Here is a 24,230-nt window from a genome sequence, read left to right as displayed (position 1 = left end):
AGACAAGGGGGCTTTGCGCTTGGTTGAGGTCTTTTTTTTTTTTGGTTGGTTGGTTTTGTTTCATACAACTAGATCACTGGTGATGCTTCCCCACTGAAATTCCTCGTGTTTCTCTATATATTGCCCCCCCCCCCCCCCCCCCAGTCTGCCATTTTTGCTGTTAAACAGGAAAACTTGAATTTTCCTGGCACAGTCTTAAGATTAATCATGCCTTTGTAAGGTCATCTTTTTGCTATGCTTCCAAGCTTACTGTTAAAGTTTCAGTACATTAGAGTTATGATTGCTCAACTCTCTGCTTTCCCTTAAAAATTATGGGATGTCTGTAAATGACTTCTTTCCGCTTCAGCAGCTTTTCTTCTCTGAAATTTTTTCCCTTCATTTTTAAACTAGTTTTCTATTTGAGTCTTGCATTGATCGTTTAACTTTCTAACATCCTATAGGTGTCGTTTTGAGATATGTTTATAAGAAAACAAATGTTCTTAGCCTACAGAAAAGGAATGAAGCTACTGTAGTACTGAAGAATATACCGGGGAAGAAGAATACTCTTTTTTTTGAGCGTTTTGAGGCCTGCAACAAATTATTTGGAGAATTGAACAGCTGCTAAAATATTTACAGGAATTTTGACATGGTGCAGTTTGCCTCCTGTTCTGTTTGTATTCTCCAAAATGAAAATAGAGGGTTTTCATTCAGTTTGACAACAAAAAAATAATTCCCTGAGAATACAGATCTCTTCTGTGCAGGTGTGACAGTATAATTGGGGAGGATGTTTTGAATCATGCACGGCCTCTTATCTTGAGGTTCTTTGGTTTCTGAACTTGACAGTAAGTTATTTCAGGCAGCTCTGGAATTATTTTTAGAGCATGCGGGAATACTTTGTGCTACGCCTGTGCAAATATTGTGGAATGGTAAATAAAATAATTTTCCTGTTGTGTGTTGCGGTTAATTAAAGACAGGCATTGAGTAGAAGTGGAGTTGCACTTTAGCTGTTGTCTTGTATCAGTATAAAAAGGCAGTAATTTTTTTGACAGCCGCTGATTGGAAAGTTGCTTGCAGCTTTCTGAAAGCAAGGGGTACATGCTCTGGATCAATAACTGGCAAATTTTCCATTAAAAAGAATACCTGAACAATGTTCCAAATAGCCACTGGCATCTTAATTTTCCATGGAAACCTCAAATGCTCGTGTGTGGAGGACAAGTCATTTTCAGACAATTTTTCCAGACTACTTGTTAACAGTTATTGCTGTCCCAAAAGGTTGACAGCTTACATGATTGATATTTCATTTACTTGTCATCACTGTTTGAGTAATGGAGAGGGCCGTGTTTTTTTCGCTCTCTCTCCCCCTCTGGTTTGTTTTTTTTTTTGGTAGGAAAGAGTCTTGTGTATGTTCATTTTAGTTTATTATTCTAGAGAGTATGTAATATATATTTATACTGTGTATATATATGTCTTCAGGTCAGAGAATGCCACTAGTAAAATGCTAATAAAAAAAGTTTGTTTTTATTAAGCAATTTTGGCCCCCAGTGGAGCAGGAGATTCTTTCACAGCTCCGTAACTATTAGGTACTGGTGACACGTTTTTATGAAGGGATATAGGGACATGGGGGAGGATTTGGCATGTTATACATGACCCCCCTGATACAAAATAAGTCTGTGGGGTAGTCCTGACTCCTGAAAAACCTCTTGATCATTTCAAAAGGGTGGGCTTTTGTAATGAATAGCTTTGCTCTGTACAAGCACAGCGACAGCCTGTGTCACGTGGTTATTTAAGATGTGGATTTATATGTTCGTGCGCTAATATGAATGAGATGCCCCGCTCAAAATCTTGCAGTGAGATTTCAGTGAGGGGAAGCGCTTTTAGCAGCAGGCATCGTACTAGATGTGCAAGCAGGAGGTGGGGCTGGACGGATCCTGAAACCCGCAGCGATTTTCTTCATAACAGTTTTTTTAGAAAGAGGAAATTTCTTCCTGTTTCTTGACATGAATGTGCAAAACGTAAGCACTGAAAAACTTCTGCACATAAATTGACTTTGGTGTCATTTGGTTAGTATAGTTCACATGTTTAATCCCATTGTAAGAGGAAAGAAAAACATTTTCTAACGTTAAGAGGTTAAGAAACTTCTGTCTTTTTTAAGTTGCGTAAGAAAGACGCCTGTGTTATGGGAAACCATTGGTGTGAGTGAAATACATGTGTTTGATTCCATAGAGACTTAGAATTTTCTTTTCTTGTTGACATCCATTCTTGCCAGATTGAGTAATAGTATAACAAAACACTGGTAACAGTGACACGCTGAAGTCTTAGACCACACTCGGCTGGTGAGAATTAGCATGAAAGTCAGTGGAGCTACACTGATTTATGCCATGAAGATCTGGCCAACAGCCAGCGTGTTTGCTTCAAAGATCTTCAGCGATCGCAAAAGAAACGTGCTTTGTGATGTGCTTTCAATATTTAACACATCGTGATGAGAGATGTGTGGGTTATAGACAGTAAACTCCTAGCAGGGTCTACCTCCTGCCCCAGGATTGTCTGGTCGTAATGTTAAATGTCGTGCCTGGCAAGTGTTCGCCCCTCCTCAGGAGTGAGGGTCAGTTATGAAAGGCTAGCAAAGATTTTGATGTATTTAATCCAGATGGTTATTCCATCATTTAATGGCACTCTTCGTCCTCGTGCCACTCCTCCTCATACCACATCAGATATTTTCTGTCTTCCTGGGTCTTGACATTTTCAGATACTTTTACATCCCTCTCTGTCCCTTCTTAACCTTTCCTTATCAATATTTCCCCCGCAGATCACTCCTCGCGGTCCCTGGAGAGCCCAAGCTCCCGATATGCCTGCAGTGGCTTTCTAGTAGCGCTGTTTTGCATACCCTGCTGTGCATTAAATTTGTGCGCTAAGGGAACGCACGGCATCTCCGCTTATGTGGGATGTGGCCCCAACTGCCCTGACTGCGCTTCATCGCTGCAAATCCTTGGATAGTTTCCAGATTCTTTTCTCCCTTGGAGTTTTCCTAATTGCACAGGTTTTGACTGTATTTACAGCGTTTCTTTGTTTCCACATTTGACTGGTTTTCCTGGCTTCTCCAGGTGTGGCAACTGCTGCGTTTGCTGTAAGTGTTTCATTTGCTCGCTCTTCTGAAGCGTTCCCAGGTTTTAGGTGGGCTCGAAACTTGCTTAGCAGAGCCAGTACCAGATCCCTGTGCTGGAGTCAGTACTGCGCCGGGCATCGCGGCCCCTTGCGTGTGTTCCTCCGTGCCGCTTTGTCGTGCGAGCATTGCAAATGGTGAGAAAGCATTCGTAACGGCCGATATGTACTATGGCAACTTGAAAAAATAAAAATACAAAAAAGAGAAACGATCCATAAGTGCTCTTACTACTATTCCTACGTTACTGAGTCATCTCTTTCTTTAATCTCTTTGCAGTATTACTCCACTGTAATGGAACAGCAAGTAAATGGACAGTTAATAGAGCCTCTACAGATATATCCAAGAGGTAATGCTTAACAAATTCTAATCAACAATGATGATATCAGTAAACTGTTTCATCAACAGTTATGTTTTCGGGAGGTTTAAATGCACATAACTTGATGTTTACCTCTTAATTTGGATAGAAGAATTCATTATTGTGGGGACCGTAGTGAAAACTACATTTATTGCATATAAAATAGCTAATTTACTGGAGTAAATTAGACTAACAAGATTCAGTTTGCATAGTACATATTTATGTACATTTAAAAAACTCATTGGTGATGGTTCTGCATGTGTTGAAGCCAAAGCAGATGAATAACTTAAGTTTTGGATACTTACGAAAATTGGGTTTTGTTACGATCTTTTAATACCATTAATCGGTCTAACAGACTTGAGGAATGTGACTGTCATTGTTCATTTTGAAAATGGGAGCCCGTCTGTCACAGAAGCTCTGTGCGAGACGTATTTTATTTGAGATTTGGGCACTTAGTGGCATCAGAGTGATCACTAGTATTTTAATAGTTCTGAACAGGGAAAGATGTAATCAGTTATGTGGGCTGAGGCAATTAAAAAATAGGTCATCTCCATCCTGCACAAAAATCCGTAGGCAGCTAGTTAGGTTTTTGGGAGTGCAGTGCTCTCTCTGAACTCCAATAATGGTTAAAGAAAGACTAATAGATTACATAATTCCGCTGATTCATTCAGATGCTCTCACTATCTCATCTTTGAATCTCTGATTCTTAATTGATGAAACAGATAAGGTTTAAATTCTCTAAGTAAATCTCCCAGCAATAAATTAATTGAAATAATTAAAAATTAAACTCTTCTCACTTAACTGATATTATACAAATAATCATACTATGAGTTTCCCAATTAAAGATTCTACACTTCCATTACTTACAACTCTCTGAAGTTTGAATTGGGCAATTAACCAACAGTCTTCTCAAACACATGCTAATAAGGTCTCCGAAGGAGGCTGGGTTGCCTGGTAGTTTAGTACGCTCCTGTGGAGGAGAGGCTTGAATTCACAGGGAAGAGGGAGGGGTGGGGTTGGGTTGGGGTGTTTTTATGGCTCAGGCTAGCAGGAGCTGATTGAGAGGGGGCACTCCCAGATACTCGGGCTGTGCGTTGTCTTGAGACGCGTGCAAGGAGAGCTCCGAAGGGGGTGGCTGCGTTCTGCCCTCTTGCCTCTTCCCAGGCTGAGATGCGAGGCGCTCAGCCTTTCTCCTGAACCTCTTCCTGTGGAAGGCCATTTAATGACTGACATATGCTGACCACCACTCGGAAGAAATAAAATGCCAGGCTTTCGTGTGGCTTGGAGAAACTGATAGAGTAGATGATGCTAATAGGTGGGAAACCCGGCTTGGAAATCCGAGGCAATTAGATGTATTTCCCCTTAAGCAAACAGTGCGAGGAAGTTGTGGCGGGAGGAGCTCAGCAGCTGGCACTCCTGAGTGTTTAAAGGGGCATTTTGAGGTTACAAATCAGCTGTACAAAAAGGATGTGGCCAGGCTGGAAGGGGCCCAGAGAAGGGCCACCAAGATGATCAGAGGACTGGGAAGCTGCCATACGAGGATAGGCTGGAAGAACTGGGTTTGTTCAGCCTTGAGAAAAGCAGGCTCAGAGGGGATCTCATCACCACGTACCAGTACTTAAGGGGCAGCTACAAAGAAGACAGAGACTCCCTTTTTACATGGAGTCCCATGGACAGGACAAGGGGGATGGACACAAGTTGCTCTTGGGGAGATTCCGATTGGGCTCGAGAGGGAGATTTTTCACAGTGAGGACAGTCACCACTGGAATAATCTCCCCAGGGAAGTGACTTGGCCACACTCGACACCTTTAAGAGTCGTCTGGACAGGGTGCTGGGCCATCTTGTCTAGGCTGGGCTCTTCCTAGAGAGGTTGGACTAGATGACCCCTGAGGTCCCTTCCAACCTGGGATTCTGGGATTACCCTTCTTTTAGAGTTTCCTTGCGGGTCATCCCTGAAGAACCAGCCAAGTAGACTCCTGCTCCTGCTGCTTTCTCCTTTTTCGATTTCCTTTACATCCAAGGATAATCTTCTTTGACTGTACAGATTCAGAATTAATCTCCATGCTGCTGAAGATATAATCCCCATGTATTATCTTTTCCCAAGTAACAAGCAATAGAACGAGAGGAAACGGTCTCAAGCTGCATCAGGAGAGGTTTAGGTTGGATGTTAGGAAAAATGTCTTCCCTGCCAGAGCGGTCAGGCCCTGGCACAGGCTGCCCAGAGAGGTGGGGGAGTCACCGTCCCTGGGGGGGTTCAAACAACGTGTAGACGTGGTGCTTCAGGACATGGTTTAGGAGTCCTGGGGGCGTTGGGTTGGGGGTTGGACTTGATGATCCTGGAGGTCTTTTCCAACCTGAATGATTCTGTGATTCTATCTCCACACTTTCACCATTGGCTCATCGACACACATCTGCTGGGTGTCTTCATAGGTGGCTTGCCCCTTACTCAGAGATGAGTTGCTGTTTCATCTTTCCAGATCACCTTCTTAAAACATCTACCCTTGCTAGGTTACAGCTTTAACGCTACCCTGCGCTCCCTTCATACCTGGACTGCCTCTAAGTTCTGCTGCTGCTTTTCCACGATATCAAAGCAAGCACGCTTTCCTGCATTATTTTCTGTCTTCTGGCATTTAAAGTTCTGGTCCTGGCTCTCTAATGACCATCCCAAATTTTGTTAGCGCAAGCACTTTTTTTTCATGCCCTTTTGGCCGTGTCTCTCTATGTATTACAGTTTAAAGCCCCATCAGTACCATGCAGCTTTTCTGCCTGTAATTTAAGGTTCTCCCTGTTTAAGAGCTTCCTTTGCAAGCCCAATCTTCCTTTGAGTCCTCTTCCCTTTCTGCCTCTCTTACTTCTGAGGAAGCCTCCCAGTTGCTGTCTCTAGTCAGCTTCCAAAAACTCCTATCTTCCATAAAGCCTGCCAGTAGCAAGTGTCCGTGTGCCATCCTGTGTTACGTTGGCTGTGCTGCATTCATGTGGTAACTGAAAGGCCTTTAAGGGGGAAAAAATGGTATTTTGTCTTTTTTTCTTTTAAATGTATTGTTGCCTAGATAGTGAGAGCCAGAGTTCTTTTTTTGTACTGGAAATAAAACTCTGTATACATAAACAAGAGTGTGTGTGTGTATGTGCACAGGCACACACAAATATATATATATACTGTCTATGTTTTTTATATATATGTATATGTGTCTTCCATCTGTGGAATGCGAGGTGAATATACAATTCAGATATATTTCATTAAAAATATTCTTTTAATATATTGTTCAAAATGTTGATTTTAATCTATGGAAAAAAAAAGTTTATATGTATTTTAGTATAGTTTCTTGGGTTTTGGGTTTTTTTTAATGCCCACAGTATCATAATATTTTTCTTCTTTAAGATGCACATTCTAATGACATTTAAAGGCACATGGCCTGGCCCTAACTGATGTGTTTAATAACTATCATCTGTGTCCTTCTAACTAATAAATAGTTCTGTTTCCTGCTGTCAAAAATGGAAGTGAAATGCATGTGCATCAGAGAAAGAGAAAAATCAAATTCATCCCTCCTCAGACAATCAATCAAAAGTGACAGGCCCTTTAACATACAATTTGTAGGGCACTGTAGTTTTAAAATGGGAACTGTCTGTAACATGTAGCTAGAAGCCTTTGTGGCTTTAACATTTGACAAAAGCACATCCACCGAACGGAAGAACACGGCAATATATAGTTCGGGAGGCTTTAGGAAAATACTTTCTCCTCAAGCAGCATGTCCCTCTGTAAACTCAGACATGGTAATAAGATGCCACGTTTGTACATCTGTGTCCAAAATGTGGCATTTTGTATTGCATTTATCCAGTATTTGGTTTCTCGAGGCTCACTGCCGTTGCCCCTGATGTGTTTTTTCCACGTTTAAAACAAACTGACTGCATTTGACGATGTGACTAATTCATGATGCGTGGCAGCTGATTCCTTTAAAATACATCTTGCAAATATTTCTGTTAAATGCCAGAAAAAATACAGCGTGTGAAAATATAGCGACGTAAGATACTGATTTTAATTTGAATTACAAAGACAGTCTGATAATTTAAGCCAACAGTCCTCTTGATTTTGATGTGTTTTAAGCAGAAATTAGAATTTATATTACATGGTGTCAGAAAGCTCTTAACATTTATAAATGCTCACTCCTGCAAGTTAAAAATCCTGGTTCGTAATTCCCACTCTGGGTCTTGTGAGGCACTTTTCAATCATTTCTCTCTGCTAATTTTGGTGTCACCCTCATTTCTTTTTAAAAGATTCATTTTGAGCAAATTTGTAAATGGCCCTGATGTGTTCTACAATTTAGTCAATTACTGTTTCAGCCTGCAAGCCTCCTGGGAAACGGAACATACATGGCCTGAAGGTACGAATTTCAATAATTGTTTCAGTAAAGTTAGATGGATTTGTAATGCTGTGTTCCACTTATTGAAATGTCAAATAAAACTGCACTTTCTTGAGCTCTGACAAGCAGAATTTTTTTTAATTTTTATTTTGGTGAGGGTGGGAGGAGGATTCATCTGCTGGGGGTTGGCTGCGATGTCTATATGTAGAGTTTTATTAAAAATGGAATTGCCTTTCTTTTTGTTTTTAACCTCTGTTAATAAGGTTCCTAAATTTTAATACTCAGTTTATCAACTAATGCCTGCTGCTACTTCAAAGAGTTTAAAACCCCCGTCATATTCATTTGATTTCAGTAATTTAAGTGTGGAAGGCACTGCAATGAAAGTCTTTTAGGCTGTTTGATTCATTCAGGTATGCTTATTGCTTCTGTAATCATACCTATTTTGAAATGCAGAAGGCTACAAATATATTAAATGCTTGTTTAGTTTTTAAAATGAGGATAAATGCCGGACATGTCGTCTCTCCTCCTGTATTATTTAAGCATTTAAGATGTAAAGATAGCATATTGTAGTCCATGAATTATATAGCCTGCTAACCTACATACAGGCGAGACCTCAACCATCGGCATGCCTAGCAACAAGCTAATTAACCTTCATAGTGAAATGAGAAATTCATGGCAAATTACAGGTTAATTAGAATAGTGTCCTCTGAACACAAACGACTGATAAAGATTCTTTCCCTGCCTGCAGGTAAATACACGAGCAGGGTCTGCTAATAATAGCAGTTCGGCAGTCTCGGATTCCCTTCCAAGCAATAGGTAAGAGTCAAGAACGGGAGCATATGTTTTGTTTTGGTTTTTCTTTTATTAAAACAAAATGGAACCTTGCGTGCGGTAGTTCCCAGTGATACGCTTGATGTTGAATAACTTTTTCAATATGACTACTGGGCACGCAGGAGTGAAGTGGGGAAGACGAAATTACCTTGATTCATGGATCTTGTTAGACTCGTACTGCTGGTTCTTCGGGAGAATTATTTTCTGCTGAAAGAAATAAGTCTTTGCTGGCTATTTCAGATGGCTTTGTCCCTTATAAGGCATTAAAATACAGTTTATGGGTGAGCTACTTTGTTTTAGTTGGTCTAATAATCACTGTCTATGGCAAGGTCTGTATGTTCAGGTCTTCGTTGCTTATCTCATTCCAGGATTCTTTGATTTTTAGAGTTTGATACCCAATTCAGTAGGTTTGTTACTGTGGGGTGTGATTTTTGAAAAATCTGAACAGCTTAGAAGCCCTGCTTCGTACAGTTTCAGCAAAGTTTTGGAAGCCATCTCCTCTAGCTTTCTTTTTAGATTCTGGTCCTAAAATTTCAAAACCCATATTAAGATATTAAAATGCAAGAGAATTCTTTTTTTTCCCAGAGATCTGTTTTTTTAAATAGTGGAGCATAAACTCCCTTTTATTGAATGGACTGTTACAGGAATGTGTCGTACTCAATGCTAATGTTAAATAAACCCCAGAAAAAACCTTGTGTATTCTTAAAAGGAAATAAGAGAAGTCGGGCTCCATCCTCTTCATGTAAGAGCGTATTTGAAACGTGGGAATAGAAATCTCTGGAGGATCCTTTCAACCTAAATTATTCTATTATTCTAATAAGCATATAATATTACATTTATCTGTGCATCAGCATGCCGTTCCCATTTCTCTCTGAGAGCATTTAAAAAGGAAAAATTGACAAGAGAAGAACACGATCAAAGACACGATCGTACTTCATTAAGCACGTTCGGTCGGCGATGTGTCGGTACCCGTTCTGGCAGGCACGGCGAAGTGCCGCAGCTCTGGGGCTGCCCCACAGGCCTTGACTTTGCGTGGCGGGAGCAATGTGACGTGGTTGCCCGTTGATGAGGAGGATGCTACCCCACATGGTTGGCAGCAGTGCTGGAGCTGTGCTACGGTGGGTGGCCCCGTTCAAGTACCACTGACACCAGTTTTGATGCTCCCTTTAGTGGCTTTGCTAATTGTAGAGATAAAAAAAGAAAGCCAATACCCTGTGTCAGCCTCCTCTGGCAAAGTCTGCCCCCATCCCTTGGGGAAGATTTGCTGTGTATTGCAGCGGTGAAGATCCTATCCAAGACTCTTTAAAGAAAATAAATCTGAATGTTTTTATGAACTGCAGTCCTCCTCCCAATCTATCATACCACTGAACTAAATAAAGCCGCTTTCTGTCGCTGTTGTGCTTTGGCTTTCAGTACTTCCCGTACTTTGAGCTTGTTCTTAAAGTGCATTGAAAATGAGGCTTCTAGAAGATTCTTGTCACCTTATTTAGTGGTTAATTGCCATTCCTTTTCCGAAACCTTCTGCACTATGAGTTTTGTTTTTGAAGTAATTGAAAGTCTCTCTTTGTTTCATGTTCACAAATTGTTAGTCATGAAAGATGACAAGATCAACTTATGTTTCCTTGGAAAACTTAATTTTTCTTTAAAGTAGTCATGGGAACAAGAGGCCTATTAAAGAACAAAGCCACCAAATATGAAATCTGTGTTTTTGCTGTTCTTGCTAATAATGATCTGTGATCAAGACACGTGCACATGCCTTTCAAGAATATATTATTTTGTACTTTTTTTTTAAACTTCAGTAATAAGAGCAGAATGTCTCTTTGAGATTAAGTTTTGCAGACATACTTCTACCCAGGCAGTTTGTTGCGTTGAAGGTACAAGGAACAGAGTTGATTAGGAAAGGAGGTGAAGCAGTGTTTTGCAAGCAGCTGAAAGTAGTTTGAAGCCATGAATAGTTTTACCTACAAAACACACCAAGCTGATAGTTGTGGTTTGTTAAAGTTCTCTTACTAGGAAAGAAATATGTGTCATTTTGCCTAATGTAAGACTACTGACACGGGAGTAGCTCCTCCTGAAGAAGCACAGGGACTGCAGCAGCGAGATGACCTGGAATGGAGGCACGTGTTGACCTGGACTCATCCCCCTCACTTTAGGCACGTCCCTGAGATACCTAAATCAGGAGTTGTACTCACCTGCTCAGCGCGCCCCAACCCGCGTCCGCTGAGGTAGTGAGGCACCATCGATGGCGCACCCTTCTGCTGCAGATCTATCGAAACTATTGAGGGATAATGCCGTGAGGGGTTTTCAAACAAGATACGGCACCTGAAAACTAGATGTGAACCTTTATTTTCCTGTTGTTTTTTTGAAACACCTGGTGTGTGAGGATATCTTTTTTTCTTCTTTGAACTGACAGACAATAGGTTGTATCTCAAAGGGTGGTATAGCTGGGTATCTTAAAAAGCTAGTTTGTAAAAGTGAAAAATATATTGATTTTTCTTAAACGTTCGTTGCTTCTCCATTTCTGCTGTCTGCAGTTTGAGGAGTAGCAATACTGAGCATCAGTCAGCATTGCTAAAGTTAAATCTATTCAGCATTTGTAACCGTGAACTTAACCTGGTGGCTTGTTCTTTCTTACGGTTTCACTTCATTTTATAGAATGAAACAGCGCACTCATTAAAAATAATTCCCTCTTATTTTTTCAGCTTAAAAAAGTCTTCGGCAGAGCTGAAGAAAATACTTGCAAATGGCCAGGTAGGTGCGCAGAATCGTGTCTCGGCTACATGCACGTCTCGTTACTGCCTGTTACTGCAGTGATTGGCACGCCACAAATAGTTGGAGAGATGCTTACTGCTCATTTAGTTGTAATGTGTTCTTTTAATACAGAACTGGAGGGACCATGAAAACCTTCACGATATGAATGAGTTATGTGTCCTGACTTACTTTGATTGGCATAGCAATTTGCTTCCCATTTCTCAAAATGTGCTAATCAGATTTAGCTCCAGATAGATTGAAGTACCTCGCACGTGTTGCGCTGCTGCCACAATTTCAGGGAAGAAAGTTAATCAATTTTGAATAACTTAAGTCAACTCCTCAGTTAGAATGACTTTTGTGTTTTTTAGGGCAGTAGATGCTTAAATATTTAGCAGGCTCTTGCATGGAGCTGCTCTGTAATAGTTGGAATCACCTTATGTTGTAGCTTCATAAAAAATAAAAAAACCAAACCAACAAACTAAACAAAATAAAACTAAACCAAAAAACCCCAAAGTTGTAGAAAGCTGTCTTGTTACTTTCTCTCCCTGCTCCAGGCATTCAGATCCTGGCACGCAGAAGTGAAAGGTTTAATGTAACGATTGATGGACAAGTGGATGTCCCGGACAAACGGAGCAATCATTTCTTACCCGTTTTGGGCTGAACGTATGGGCAGGCTTGCAGTAGCGTAATGACATTAAATATACACTGTTAAATTAAACTACCTTAAAAGAATCCCAGATTCTTCAGCAGCAACATAAATATGTTTTAATGTTTGTCATAGTGAAAGCCCTTTGATAGCCTTGGAGGCAGGCGCCTGTCCGTTGCGATCCAGCTTGCCTATTAGGCTCTATTGACCGAGACATCTGTGTCACTGCAAATAAAAGACTCTTATTGATTTTCTTAACTGCTGTTCACTTCCCCTCCATGTTTCGAAGGCTGAAATCTTAATTATCTCAGATGCGTATTCAGTGCCTTCACACAATGACCTCTCCAAGCCTCATTGGCATTTCATGAATCAAGTAGTTGTAGTTGAGCGTGTCAAGAAGATAAAGGCAGGTCTTCATGCTTGTCCTTCAGTATCACCTGTAACATTGTGGTCTAATAGATGAGAGGGCCCCTCTCAAACGTGAGTTGAACGGCCCGCTGTCGCAGCCTTGCCTATTTGGCACTGAATACTTTGAATACAGCTTGGAAATGTATTTTTAAGCTTGTCAGCGTTCCTTAGGTGCAGGCGTAGTTTAGTATTCACGGGTTTCGACCAGGTAGATTTGTTATGTTTCAAAATCGTAGCTAAACAATATATTGCTTTGGATAACTTAAAATTATGAAAGTACCAATGGCGTGCTTCTGAACTTTTAAAACAAAGTTGATAATTACTCCAATATTACTGATTTTCTTTAAAGCAGAATTGCTGAACGTGAGTAAAAGCCATCCTTTTGCGATTGGGTCCATAAGCTGTATTTGGCATATTATTTGTTCTAAGCAAAAGAAACGAGTATTTTGTGTGCCTTGCCATAGATTGTTACAGGTTTCTTTCCTCCTCTGATAGGAGTGATGCCGCTTTCTGTCGAGAGGAAATGCTTTTTTGTTATGCTGCATTGTGTTCTGCAAAATCTGGTCACAGATCTGTAACTGGAAATAGGTGTCTAGTCGTAGCTTTAACTTTTCCTCCTTTTTGGGGGATTAAGTCACACTTATCATTACTTAAATATGGGTCGGGTTATTATTTTTTATTATTTTTTGGCAGTTCATGCTTTCAGGCATTCGTAATGATATTCCTCTAGTAGTTTCCATTTAGGTTTAATAAGGAATTCATATTAATCATTAAAAGAAGGGGACATGATTCTTCAAGATAATCAAATATTGACAGGTTAGAAATAGCTTTCTGCCTAGGTTCATTGATATAGGTGATGTGATATAAATATTTATTTCTTTTCTGTCACTCAGAGTAAATGCCACCAATTGATTCAGCATTGATATAGTGTCAACAGTTCATAAGAAACATTTGACTGGCTTGTGTTTTCCGATTAGTCTCTGCTCTATAAAGTGGGATTTACTAAATCTCTTCAATTGTCTGCTCATAGAGTGTGACTGCTTTCTGAAACCATTATTGCTTCGATTCGTAAAGCAGAGGTATGGCTATAGGACTCTGCCTCTGCCAGGCCTCTACATATAAAACAAGGATTAATTGAGCATTTTGTTTTTAATGATTTGCAAGAGATAGACACTGGTTTCTTTCAAAAACAGCAGGTATAAGCAAGGGATGTTTTGTTTGCTGATCCGTAATTGAAGTCTGTTTTGCTTTTTCATTAATTCAGTTAATATTGGCATCCAATCAAACTTGGGTTTGCAGGTTTAATATTCCAGTCCACACTGTCGAGTTCATTGTTATTATGTTATCATTTTATGATTGAGAATCCAGTTTTCCCAGTAAAATAAATAAATCACCGCATGTTTTTGGCATCTTTATTTGAGCCAGTAAATCACACTTTATCTCTCTATCGGTTGCTGGCAGATACTTGCTCCACCCCAGCCTTCCTATTTCACCCTGGGTTTCTGGTTGCTCTTTGTGCCTAGAGACGAGAAAGGGTGCTGGGCTGGCGGCGGGTACGGCACTGCTCCTGTCGCTGGCTTTTGGGGAGTGGCGCGAAGAAAATACTCTCCTTTTACCAGTTAGCAAAAAGCAGGAGAAAAGAGAATACGCTTTATGGCTCTGGTTCTGCTCAATTTGTTGCTTATAACTTGTAACTACAAAAAAATTCTTCTTTGCTTTTTCATCCCACCCCAAGAAGCAAAGATACAAGTATGTTTATGGCTTTGTGGATTCGTTTGATTTCTCTTAAGAGAACATTGCTGGGAATACAGGAAAGAGATGTTTGTTGTTACCTCAAAGGCTGGAGAATTAAAGTCCTCCAGCTTAGGAGAGCAGAACTCCTTAAACACAGTATGGCCTTTAAATTAACAAGTGCTGCGGTCTGAGAGATGTGGTGTTTAGAGCAAGGGATCCAATATAGATTCTTTACATATTTTAAAACCTGATCATGACTTACTGCTCCTTATGAGGTGTATTTTTCCCCCCTCTTTATTTGCATTTTCTGATTGATGCAGTAAGAAAGATAGCTTTCAGTAATAAACTAAATTCTCATTTTCGTCGTCAACCTTGACACCTGAATGGACCGTTTCATACCCTCATAAGATATCTGGCCCAGGTTTAACTACAAACAGGTAATAATGTAGTGTCACCTTCTGCTTTAAGGTATTTAAAATTTTCTCAGAGGTCGGAGATTTTGACCTCACTGGAAGACGTGCGTGGAGGAAAAGTACTTCCTGTGAGAAACAAGCGTGCTTTTTATTCAGGAAAGAACATGAACTTTGGAGATCATAATTGAAAACATATTATTTAAAACATATTATTTTAAATCAATTAAATATTTCCATTTGCTGTTGGTAAGACATACTGAATATTGACTCTTCAGGGCATTTCAGCTTGTTACCATCACTTACTTGTTCCAGTTGAAGCCAGGGGCAAAGTTCCTCTTATCTTCACGGGCGTCATATGGAAGGGAATGCTTAAACATGACTTAGTAACTGAAAGGCACGTATCCCCACTGAATTTTAAAAGCCGGTTGAGAAGTTGGATACGTAGAGGTAGTTAGCTTATGGCGAGGCCTGCGTGGCTCTCACCGCAGTGCTCGTGGTACTTGAAACTGAACTCTAATCGCCTCAGTGACAGCAGACCACGTGTAGCGGTAGGGGTGTCTTGATGCCTTTTAAAACTCAGAAATGACAGGAAGTCTTTAAGCAGCCATGCCAGCTTATGTACAATGTTTAACATGGTATCCCATCAAATCTGAGCTGTTAATAAAAACAAGTTAATGATTTGGTAACAAATTCCTAGGAAAATACCTTTTATAAACGGGATCTGCCCAGACATTTATTACCTAAAATGATCAGGCAATGGGGGAGATGTTTTTGGAACAGCGAATGCACGCAGCCCGGAATTTACTCTCCTAAAAATATTTAATTTCAAATATGCATGTGCACTCCAAAAAATGTCCGCAGCAATCTTTATTTTTTTCTTAATAGGTGGTTTAGCTGGAAGATTGCAAGATATTATAACTGTATTTGTACAGGAGAAGGTTAAACTGTAGCTTTACATTTTAATTCCTCATCCAGCGAGGTGATGTGTGATAAGCTTTTATAAAATCCATAGCAGAAAGACCCCAGATTCCAACATTTGCAATGTACAGTGCTTGGATCGGGCTTCTGCTCAAATATCTGGGGATCTCGTCATAACTGGAGAGTTGTCCCAGTGAGCAGAAAGACCACGGCAAGCAATTAGTTGTGTATTTCGAGGAAAATTATTTTTATTGGGTAGGAATTCAAGACTTTTTTTTCCCCAGGATATTTGCTTTAGTTAAAAGGTATATAAATTAAGCGCTCTGAAGGAATCCTACTGACAGAACTGTCGCTCAATTAGTATCAATTATGCTGATTCCAGGATAAATCATAAACTTTTCTAGCCATACTTAAGATGACAGTTTTCTGTTGGATTGTTTCCATTCACCTCCAACTTTGGCTTTGGTTATGTGCTGTTCTGGAGACCCTTTTCCTATCAGTATCTGTGACCTGACCCTCTTGAGCTATATTATATCATTCCATTTTGACACCTTTTATCAAACTTTAATGAAATGACCCAGGCAAACAAATTGTCATTAAACTTTCCATCACTTTGTCCCTTGGTATCGTCTTTTATAAATTGGACAGCAAATGTTGTATTGATCTTCTCGTTCTTGCAGCTGAACTTGAAATGACCCAGACTGCTTGTTGTTTATGGCCTAGAGCTGCTTTTCCTTGACATTTCCATCCACAGCATGACATCTCTTTTGTTTTTCTTTCTTTCTTGTGGAGATGAATGAACAAGACATACGGTATCGAGACATCCTCGGTCATGGCAATGGAGGCACAGTCTACAAGTGAGTGTTGAATTTCACTTAAAATTTTTGAAAATAAAATTTAACAGCGCTCTTTTGTTCTTCCCCTTTGTATTTGTAGTGAGATATAGGTGGACCATTGCTGCTCTGCAGAAAAGCTTGTAAAAGAAATTCTTAATACAAACTTTTTAAGAATTCTCCTTACATATTTACAAGGTATCTGCTTTTTGGGTGCTGTGAGGGCTGGTGCATTTTTATTATCTTTTTAATACTTAGCTCTGAATCCCTCCTGGGTAACAAGTTAATGGTTCACAAGTGGAACTTGAAATGTCCTGAAGCATAATGAATTGCCTTCGGTATTTGCAATGCCATTATTCTTGCCGGCTCACCACGCCCTTTGCTAGCCCAGTGCTGGGAATGCCACCAGTGGGCTGTGATGACACCGTTGCTCTGCCCTTCTCTAGCAATTCAAAATTAGTAAATACCCCTTTCACTGTTGCATTGACTTCCCTCCCTTACGAGCAGCTTCACGCGTAGGCTGATGAATACATTAAATGATAAACTCCCCCAAATTTTGGTAGTGAAGCTTATACCCTGCAGCCAATATTAATTTTAATATTGTAAAGATTATAATAGCAGAGATATAGTTTTCTCGACAGGAAAGTCTTTCTCATGCATAGTGCAAAGTTTAAACTACATAATGTAATATCTGGTACTTAATAGTCTGCAGTGGTGTATGAAAAATATTCCACTAGGAATTAAGAAATCCATACTTTGTAAGAAAGCCCTGAGGGAGTAATAAAGGTTTCCTCCAGAGAGCTATTTACCATATACAGTAGCCCAGCATCCCATTATGATTTTGTTTATACCTTAGACATTTAAACTTTGATATTAACAATTTTTTTATAAAATGTTTTAAAAGCTACGGTGCATTTAGTTTAGTTTCTAATTGGCTGCCGACATCGCAAAACGACTAGCTTCGGTCTCCTTGCAGAAGGTTTAATGCAAATGGGCTTCCAAAACCTTAAAGGGACAAGTCTAGTGTTTGAAGGGATGCTTCAGAAATCAGGTTAGTCTTGTAGATGGAACGTAGGTCAGAAATCTCATTGACGTTCTCTTGTAGAAGGATGTTCCTAGACCAAGAAACTTGCAGAAACAGTGTTCTTTTCCTACTTTATAATAAGAAAGACTTGAGAAGAGAGAACTTTACAGCCCAGTCAGTGACTTCTTGGTGTATCTGATCTAGAGAAGGTTGCTTCCCTTCCCTGTGGGAGGCACTTGAGGCACAGTTAGGGGAAAGGAATACCCCACAAAGTGAGGGAACCCGCCTGTGTCATTGTTGCCCAGTCTGGGGTCATGTTCATTAGAGAAGCAGCTGAAATAAGGAGCTACCAATGCCAAATCATGAGCTGCCCAAGAAGGTCATACCAGGTCGTACCAAGTCTCTCCCCTTCATCCTGTGTCTTAAAGCGGCCAGTGGCCAAAGTCGAAGAGATGTAAACCCAGGCGAGTGAATGCGCGCTTAGCAGAACCTCACTGCGAAAAGATCAGCAGAACTTGCTGTTTGCCAGCTTGTGGCTGCCCCACTCACAAGAGCAGCTCGATTCCGCATCTGCTGCGTGCGCGGGGTCTGTACAACGGGACAGTGCTTTTAGATGCAGAAGGCAGTACAAAAATGTCTCATTCCTCTCTAATATTGCCACACGCATACTATGCATTTCCCATTTCATAAAATTCATAGGGGAAATTTGGATAAAACATGATGTAAAGGCAAACTTGCACCTTTGGACCTCTTTTTGTATTTCGGAAGGGTGGTGTAGTTATGTGTCTGCTTTTTGTTTAATATTTTTTACGAAACTGTTTTTCTCTTGGGATGACTGCTGCTTTAGTAAGAGTCTGCAGGAGCGATGGAGGAACAGAGATGTGAACACTCAAGGCACAGGGGATAATAGCACAGGAGGGAATGCATAATACTTCTGGCACTTCTCTGTTGATTTGCTGCATTGTGTGGGCTGATGGTGTGCTCTGCTTCATTAAGTGGTTGAGTGTTGCATTTGCCTGCGCTTTGGGAAAGTAAAAAATCTTACCTGTAAAAACACAAGTCCTCTTCTGTATCAAGAATATTTCTACCTTTCTTTTTTCCTTTTTATTGCGATCCTATTTTAAATTAGCAGTTGCGTTGACTTCACAGTATTTTCTCTAGTGCAGGTGTCATTCTGCACTGCTCCAGCGAACGTGCCCCGTTTTTACATGTGGATATTTTACACATTCTTGAAGTTTGAAGTACGTTTGAAGTATGGTTTTTCTCCCAAAACTGGCTTCCAAGCTGCGCGTTCCCCTCACATCTTCCCAAATTTGTTTCTTGGTGTGTTGCATTGAAGAGCTGTACCAATGCACTCCTCCATCACTGGAGAGCTGCTGGTTGCCGTCATTGCAGGGAGTTGGCAGTTGCCGTGCCGTGGTGCCGCGCTTTGGAGAAAGCACCCAGAACTTCCTGCCTTGGAACAGTCACCCCTTTGTAAAGGGGAGCCTGTTCTCCCTCGCCAAAGGAGCATCTGTGCTACACAAGCCGATGGAAATTGCAAAATGGAATACTTACAGGTAGCTGGATTGCACTAGTCATAGATAGCAGCCCACATATATTTTATTCCAGTAAATCAATGAACATTTGTCAAATAAAATTAATTGCAAACGTTTGGCTGTTTTCCTCTTCCAGCATTCCATGCTGTCAGTTTGTTTCAGAAGAGGCTGCGTGTAGTATTGATCTGAATCTAAAGAACGAGCGTGTCTATGTGGTATCTTTTTTTTCTCTTTCTTTCTAGCTCTTTATACTAAGTCATATCCATTATGGCAATGATATATTATCAGCATTCAGCAAACAAGATAGCGTGTCGCAGGTCGCTGAGCAAAAATTTTCAGCCTCTCTTTCCACGTGAATTAACTACTATTGAAATAGTTTATTGAGATTGAAGTATTGATCACTTTTCATGCTAACCTTGGCTTAAGGGGGAGAGGGGAGGTGGTTTTGTTCTCTTTGGAAGACGCTATGTTTAGTTAGAAAATGTATTTCATTTATTTGGGTTCTTTACAGCTGCAACTGTTTTATTGCTTGGAGGAGAGGTATCTTAGCTTTATTTTTATGACAGTATAATTATACTTTAGAAATACACTTGATTACTGTGTGTAGCAAAATTGTTCCAGTATATTGGCTTGGCCAATATTGCTATACAAACAACTTTTCAGTCAATTGAGTCTGGTAAAGAATCAATACTTTATAGCAATATTTCTAGTGAGAACTTGCTGAATCTAAATGTTTTTTCCTGTTCGAAAAAAATGGGATTTTATAGTTGTTTGACTTCCTATTTTCCCCCTACCTTTTGATACGCTATTTTCCTAATTAAGGAATGATCACAATTATAGTTAGGTACAGCAAAGTTAATTATTCTTGCTTTTTGATTGCGTGTATATTCACAAATATGTGAGAACATACCAGCAATCCAAAACTGTATATTCAAAAAGGGTCTTTGAATATACGATCAGAAAACAAGAATTCTTGGCAATTCACCCGTGAGTAGTGGCAGTGTGTGCCCTGTCTTGGGTCGAGATTGTCAAGAAAGTGATGAAACCTGCCCTAACAAGGACTGAAAGCACGCCAGTGTCTTTCTCATCGGTTGCCGGTTTTTGTAGGTAGTTTACATCGTTAGCTGGCATTTCCACTCCCCATGGAGTGTTGTCAGTCCAATTCTGTCTGTCTTTGGAAACTCTCAGCCGCCGTTATTTTGTGGAGATTTGCACCTTTCCTGACAAGAGGGCCCTAAGACTGTTACACTGGTAGGTGTATGGCCTTCCAGCTCTGCAACAGACTTCCAAATTTCTTATCAACTCTTTTATAAAAGCTGGTAGGATGGAAAATGCATGGTTTGGGCTGCTTCACAGCAGAAGAAAACATCTGTATACCAGCACATTGATGGTATTTACTTTAATTGCCCCCCTTTTTTGTTTTCTTGGAAAAAAATCATTCACTGGTAGGTCCAAAAGAGAATTGGAGTATGTGCTTCCAAGCTGCACCTTTTAGCTCCATCATTGGCCACAGAGCTCTGAGGAACTGCTGTGATAAGGTTGCTCCTTTTTACTTCCATGAAAGAAGGTTAACGTTTTGGTTTGTAATGGGATGTACGTGCTCTGCCAGCCAGTCTCGGGAGTAGTAGCTACACGAAATTGTTTAGACCTTAAATCCATAGTTGTGTATATGTTGAACCTAAGCATTGTAAAGGAGAGGTATTTATCTCTGGCAAATAATTGCTCTGTGAAGTATCTCTCGCGTGGCGTATCTGAAGTATCACTATTTCCTTCCTTTACCTACAAGCAAAAAGAATGTTTTTCCTCTTATTTCACGTTTTCTTCTAGTTTTTGCTTTGCAGCTGTGGCTAATGAGGAGTGAGATGTTCAAGGAACTCTAGGGGATGGTATAGCCTTTTGTGTGCCTGGGAGTTTTTAAAATGTGTGTGTTGTATGGTTTGTAAATCTTTGGATTCTGTTAGAGGAGTCTGCAGCAGCGGCAAGCTATAACGCTCTGTATACTGGAATAAACATAAAGTCCCAATGATGCCGTAATTAATTTGTGAAGTTACCTAGTATCTGGGGGAGGGGGAGGAAAAGGGAGAGTTGGTTATCATATTAGCAAAATGCTGTTAAACCGGGCAGCTTCACTGTAAGTTGAGTAATTGGGAGAGAAGTGGCTGTTGATGATGTACCGCCCAGAAGAACTGTATAGCTGGGGAAAATACAGATAAATGTGGAAGCTTAATTTGTTTGAGCAATTTACTTGAGCAATTCTGCTGTTCGGTTGAGTTGTACATTCCAGCATATGCCCGCTTCTTTATTCTCTATCTCAGCCAACCTTGGGGTGCCCCATTAGCACATTAAACATAGCGCATGGCAAGACAGCTGGGAAGTTGCTATCTCTTGCAAGACAGCCTGCAAACTGTGCCTTGCGAGCGTATTGCACATCCTCTAACATTAGCGGGGAAAAGCGTTGTGAGTTCTGGAGTGAGGAAGCTGGAGGAGACGTAGCCGTGTCTGGGAGGAAGGGCGGTGGAGGTGGTTTAGCTCTGTTTGCTGGAATGGTGATGGGATAGCCGGGGTTTGTCATTGCCTTGAGGAGCTTTGGCTCAGCAAGGTTTGTTCCTTGTGGCTTGTCCCATGGCTTCTAATGCAGGACAGCGGTGGTGTCATGAAGGAGCTCCCTCAAGAGGGTCTCTACAGTCCCGGTTTGTTCTTCAAAAGCGGTAACGATCACGCACCTCAAATGTTGCGGGAAGCCAGTCTAAATCTAAGTAGTTTCTGGGTTTCTGTATCAATATACAATACGATAACAATAATTTGCCCCTCTTTAAAATACTTCCATTCACAGATTATTTTGGCCCTTTTGCAAAGGAGGCTAGTGTCATCCTCCGCACATGGCAGCGGGTAAACGGAGACAGAGAGGGAAATGATTTTCCCAAGGTAGCAAAGCAGCGACAGGAGCAGGAACTGAGCCCGCCTCTGCAGGCTCCCAGCCCGGAGCACTGCCAGCCGACCCACGCGCCTTCGTTTGGGTTGTAATTTCCAGGGGAGGTTCTCACTACGTTTTATAGATGTTGCTTGTCCCAGCGTGGTGCTTGATGCCGCTCTGAAAAAGGAATTACAGGCAGGTTCAGTGCTTTGTTTGGCGTTAAAACAAATGTGTGGCCATGTGAAGTCTGACATCGCGCCTCCCTGCGTTGTTGTGTTGCGGTTGTGGAGGCATTTTCCTTTATTTCCTCTCCCAGACCACATTCATTTTCTGTTTCTCTTGTTTTATTTCATTTTTAGGCACACCAAAAAGCACTGGAACAGTAATAGCTGGACTAAGTTAGAAATACCCCACCAAATTTCTGCATATTATCACTGCAGTTTAAACAAGACTGACCAGTGATTGCTGCTCACTTGTTTCTTTTGACCCCGGCCATCACTTCCCTGCCTCACATGAAGATAAAGTACCTCCTTCAAGTCTGACAAAAACCATTCCTTTGCAGAATGGTAGCTGCGGTGAAAGTAAATAAATGAATGGACAGCAATCACAGCCTAGTTGATGAAACTGTTCAATTAAAGCACAGGCATTTACATGGTGTAATTTCCCTAAATTGCCAATGAGCCCCTTTAGACACAACCAGTGTTCAAATTGATTTCAGCATTGATTTTGGCTGAAGCTGATAAATTTCTGCTTGTTAGTTAAAGTAATTTTGCAGAAGACTTTGTACTGCAGTACTGAAGTGTTCATTTAGCTGATGGTTAAAAGAGGAGTTATTTACAGAGGGTTCTACTGTTGTTCTGAGATGGGACAATTCCCCGGTCATCTTTTTACTTTTAATTTTTAAGCTTCAGTATACAATCAATAGGTTGTTGCAACTGATTAAAATGTATCCAGCCAGCTGCCTATGGCTGTTTAATTAGAAACTGGATGATTCTTAAATTAAGGTTGTTTTGTTCGCTTTGTATGCCCATGGCTTGGAAGATTAAGCGAATAGCAATCCTGGAAATTGGAGTTTGTTCCCGTTACCAGTGAGCGAGGTGGTGCATGAGCACAGCGCAGCTTGCTTTGCGGCTTGCCCCAGCGTGGGCCGTGTCGCCTCTTTCTGGGTTACAAATAACGCTCCCTGTAGTAGAGAATTGGTGGGATTTGCCACAGCCCAGCCTTGCCGAGCTCATAGGCACTGGCTGTTCCCTAACGTAGAATATTTTTGTTTTAAATAATGCTTTTGCTCACAGAAGCAAATGTGAGATGACACGGGGCAGAAGAACGTGTGTTTGTGTAGGAATCCTTTTTGCCGTTTTGCTGCCAGTGTTGTGTTTCAGGCTTTTCCTTAAGCTCTGTTTGATATCTCTGTGAAGAACAGTGGCTGTAACACCACCGACGAGGCTGACGTTGGTTTTTCCATCTCTCTTCACCCCAGATTCTTTGAAAATGCTCACTCAAAATCCTAAACATTAACTGCTCAGATATCCGCTGATCATCATAAGGGTTACCCAGCTCCGATGGGCAGCCACCTTCCCTGTATGTCACCGCAGCTGTTTTAATGATGATGACAAGGAGCGGTACAAGAGGAGCAACGCCAAAATTGTTTCTAGGGCGTTGCTCGTCACGATGGTATTGCGGTGCAAGCCAGTAGTGACGGAGCAGCGTAGCTAACCTCCCTGTGTTCGTGCCCTCAGCCTGCTCCTGGGGATGACCAAGCTTTCTGCCTGGAACTGAACCGCGATTAGAAGAAAACTCTCTTTCAGCCATTGCAGTGAATACCTAGAAGACTTCTGCTTCTTGGCACAGTTCTGTCTTCTACTACTGGCCATTACTGAAACAGCTCTGTTTTTCCTTAATAGTTGTTATGCTGTGAGTGTCCTGAACACATCTCTCCTGAAAAAAATGGTTGAAAATGCAGAAAAACCAGCTTTAGGTTTCCTGGTGGAGAGGTGTAAGCATCTCAACTGCCATCACCCTAGAATGTGATGTACTTTTTGGCTCACTCTGCTGCTTCAGATTTCTTCCTAAAATTGTGATGGGTTTACTTTGTACTGGCAGGCTTTATGCTGTGTCAGATAATGCCTGTCTGTGTTGGGCTGAGCTTATGGCTGCTCTGCTGTCTTTTGTTCTTTCAGCTAGGTTAAAGCCAGCAGCTGAAATGATTGCTGTGTCTGCATCTGGTCCGGCTTGGTCCTGTGGTGGCGGGTGACCTGGTATTGGTGATGGGGACAGCACAGCCGCCTCAAGCGGTGTCAAGGCTAAGCCGTCGCCGTCTGTAGTCCTTTCAGTCTGTACAGGTCTCTCTAAGGAATGGGGACTGAAT

The 24,230-nt window shown here is 41.1% G+C and overlaps 1 protein-coding gene across 7 annotated transcripts in view; it reads left to right on the top strand.

Moving 5' to 3' along the window:
* MAP2K5 (mitogen-activated protein kinase kinase 5) overlaps positions 1 to 24,230 on the top strand; it is a 142,995-nt gene that overhangs the window by 14,327 nt on the left and 104,438 nt on the right. For all 7 annotated transcript variants that reach the window (XM_064456037.1, XM_064456034.1, XM_064456032.1 and 4 more), the window contains exons 4-8: positions 3,416 to 3,485; positions 7,833 to 7,873; positions 8,601 to 8,668; positions 11,386 to 11,434; positions 16,346 to 16,410. In XM_064456037.1, coding sequence (XP_064312107.1) covers positions 3,416 to 3,485; positions 7,833 to 7,873; positions 8,601 to 8,668; positions 11,386 to 11,434; positions 16,346 to 16,410 — 293 coding nt within the window. The remainder of the gene's footprint in view (positions 1 to 3,415; positions 3,486 to 7,832; positions 7,874 to 8,600; positions 8,669 to 11,385; positions 11,435 to 16,345; positions 16,411 to 24,230) is intronic.

The sequence above is a fragment of the Phalacrocorax carbo genome, chromosome 7 (assembly GCF_963921805.1).
Source record: "Phalacrocorax carbo chromosome 7, bPhaCar2.1, whole genome shotgun sequence".
Taxonomy (NCBI): Eukaryota; Metazoa; Chordata; class Aves; order Suliformes; family Phalacrocoracidae; genus Phalacrocorax; species Phalacrocorax carbo.
This window is presented reverse-complemented; position numbering and strand designations above follow the sequence as displayed.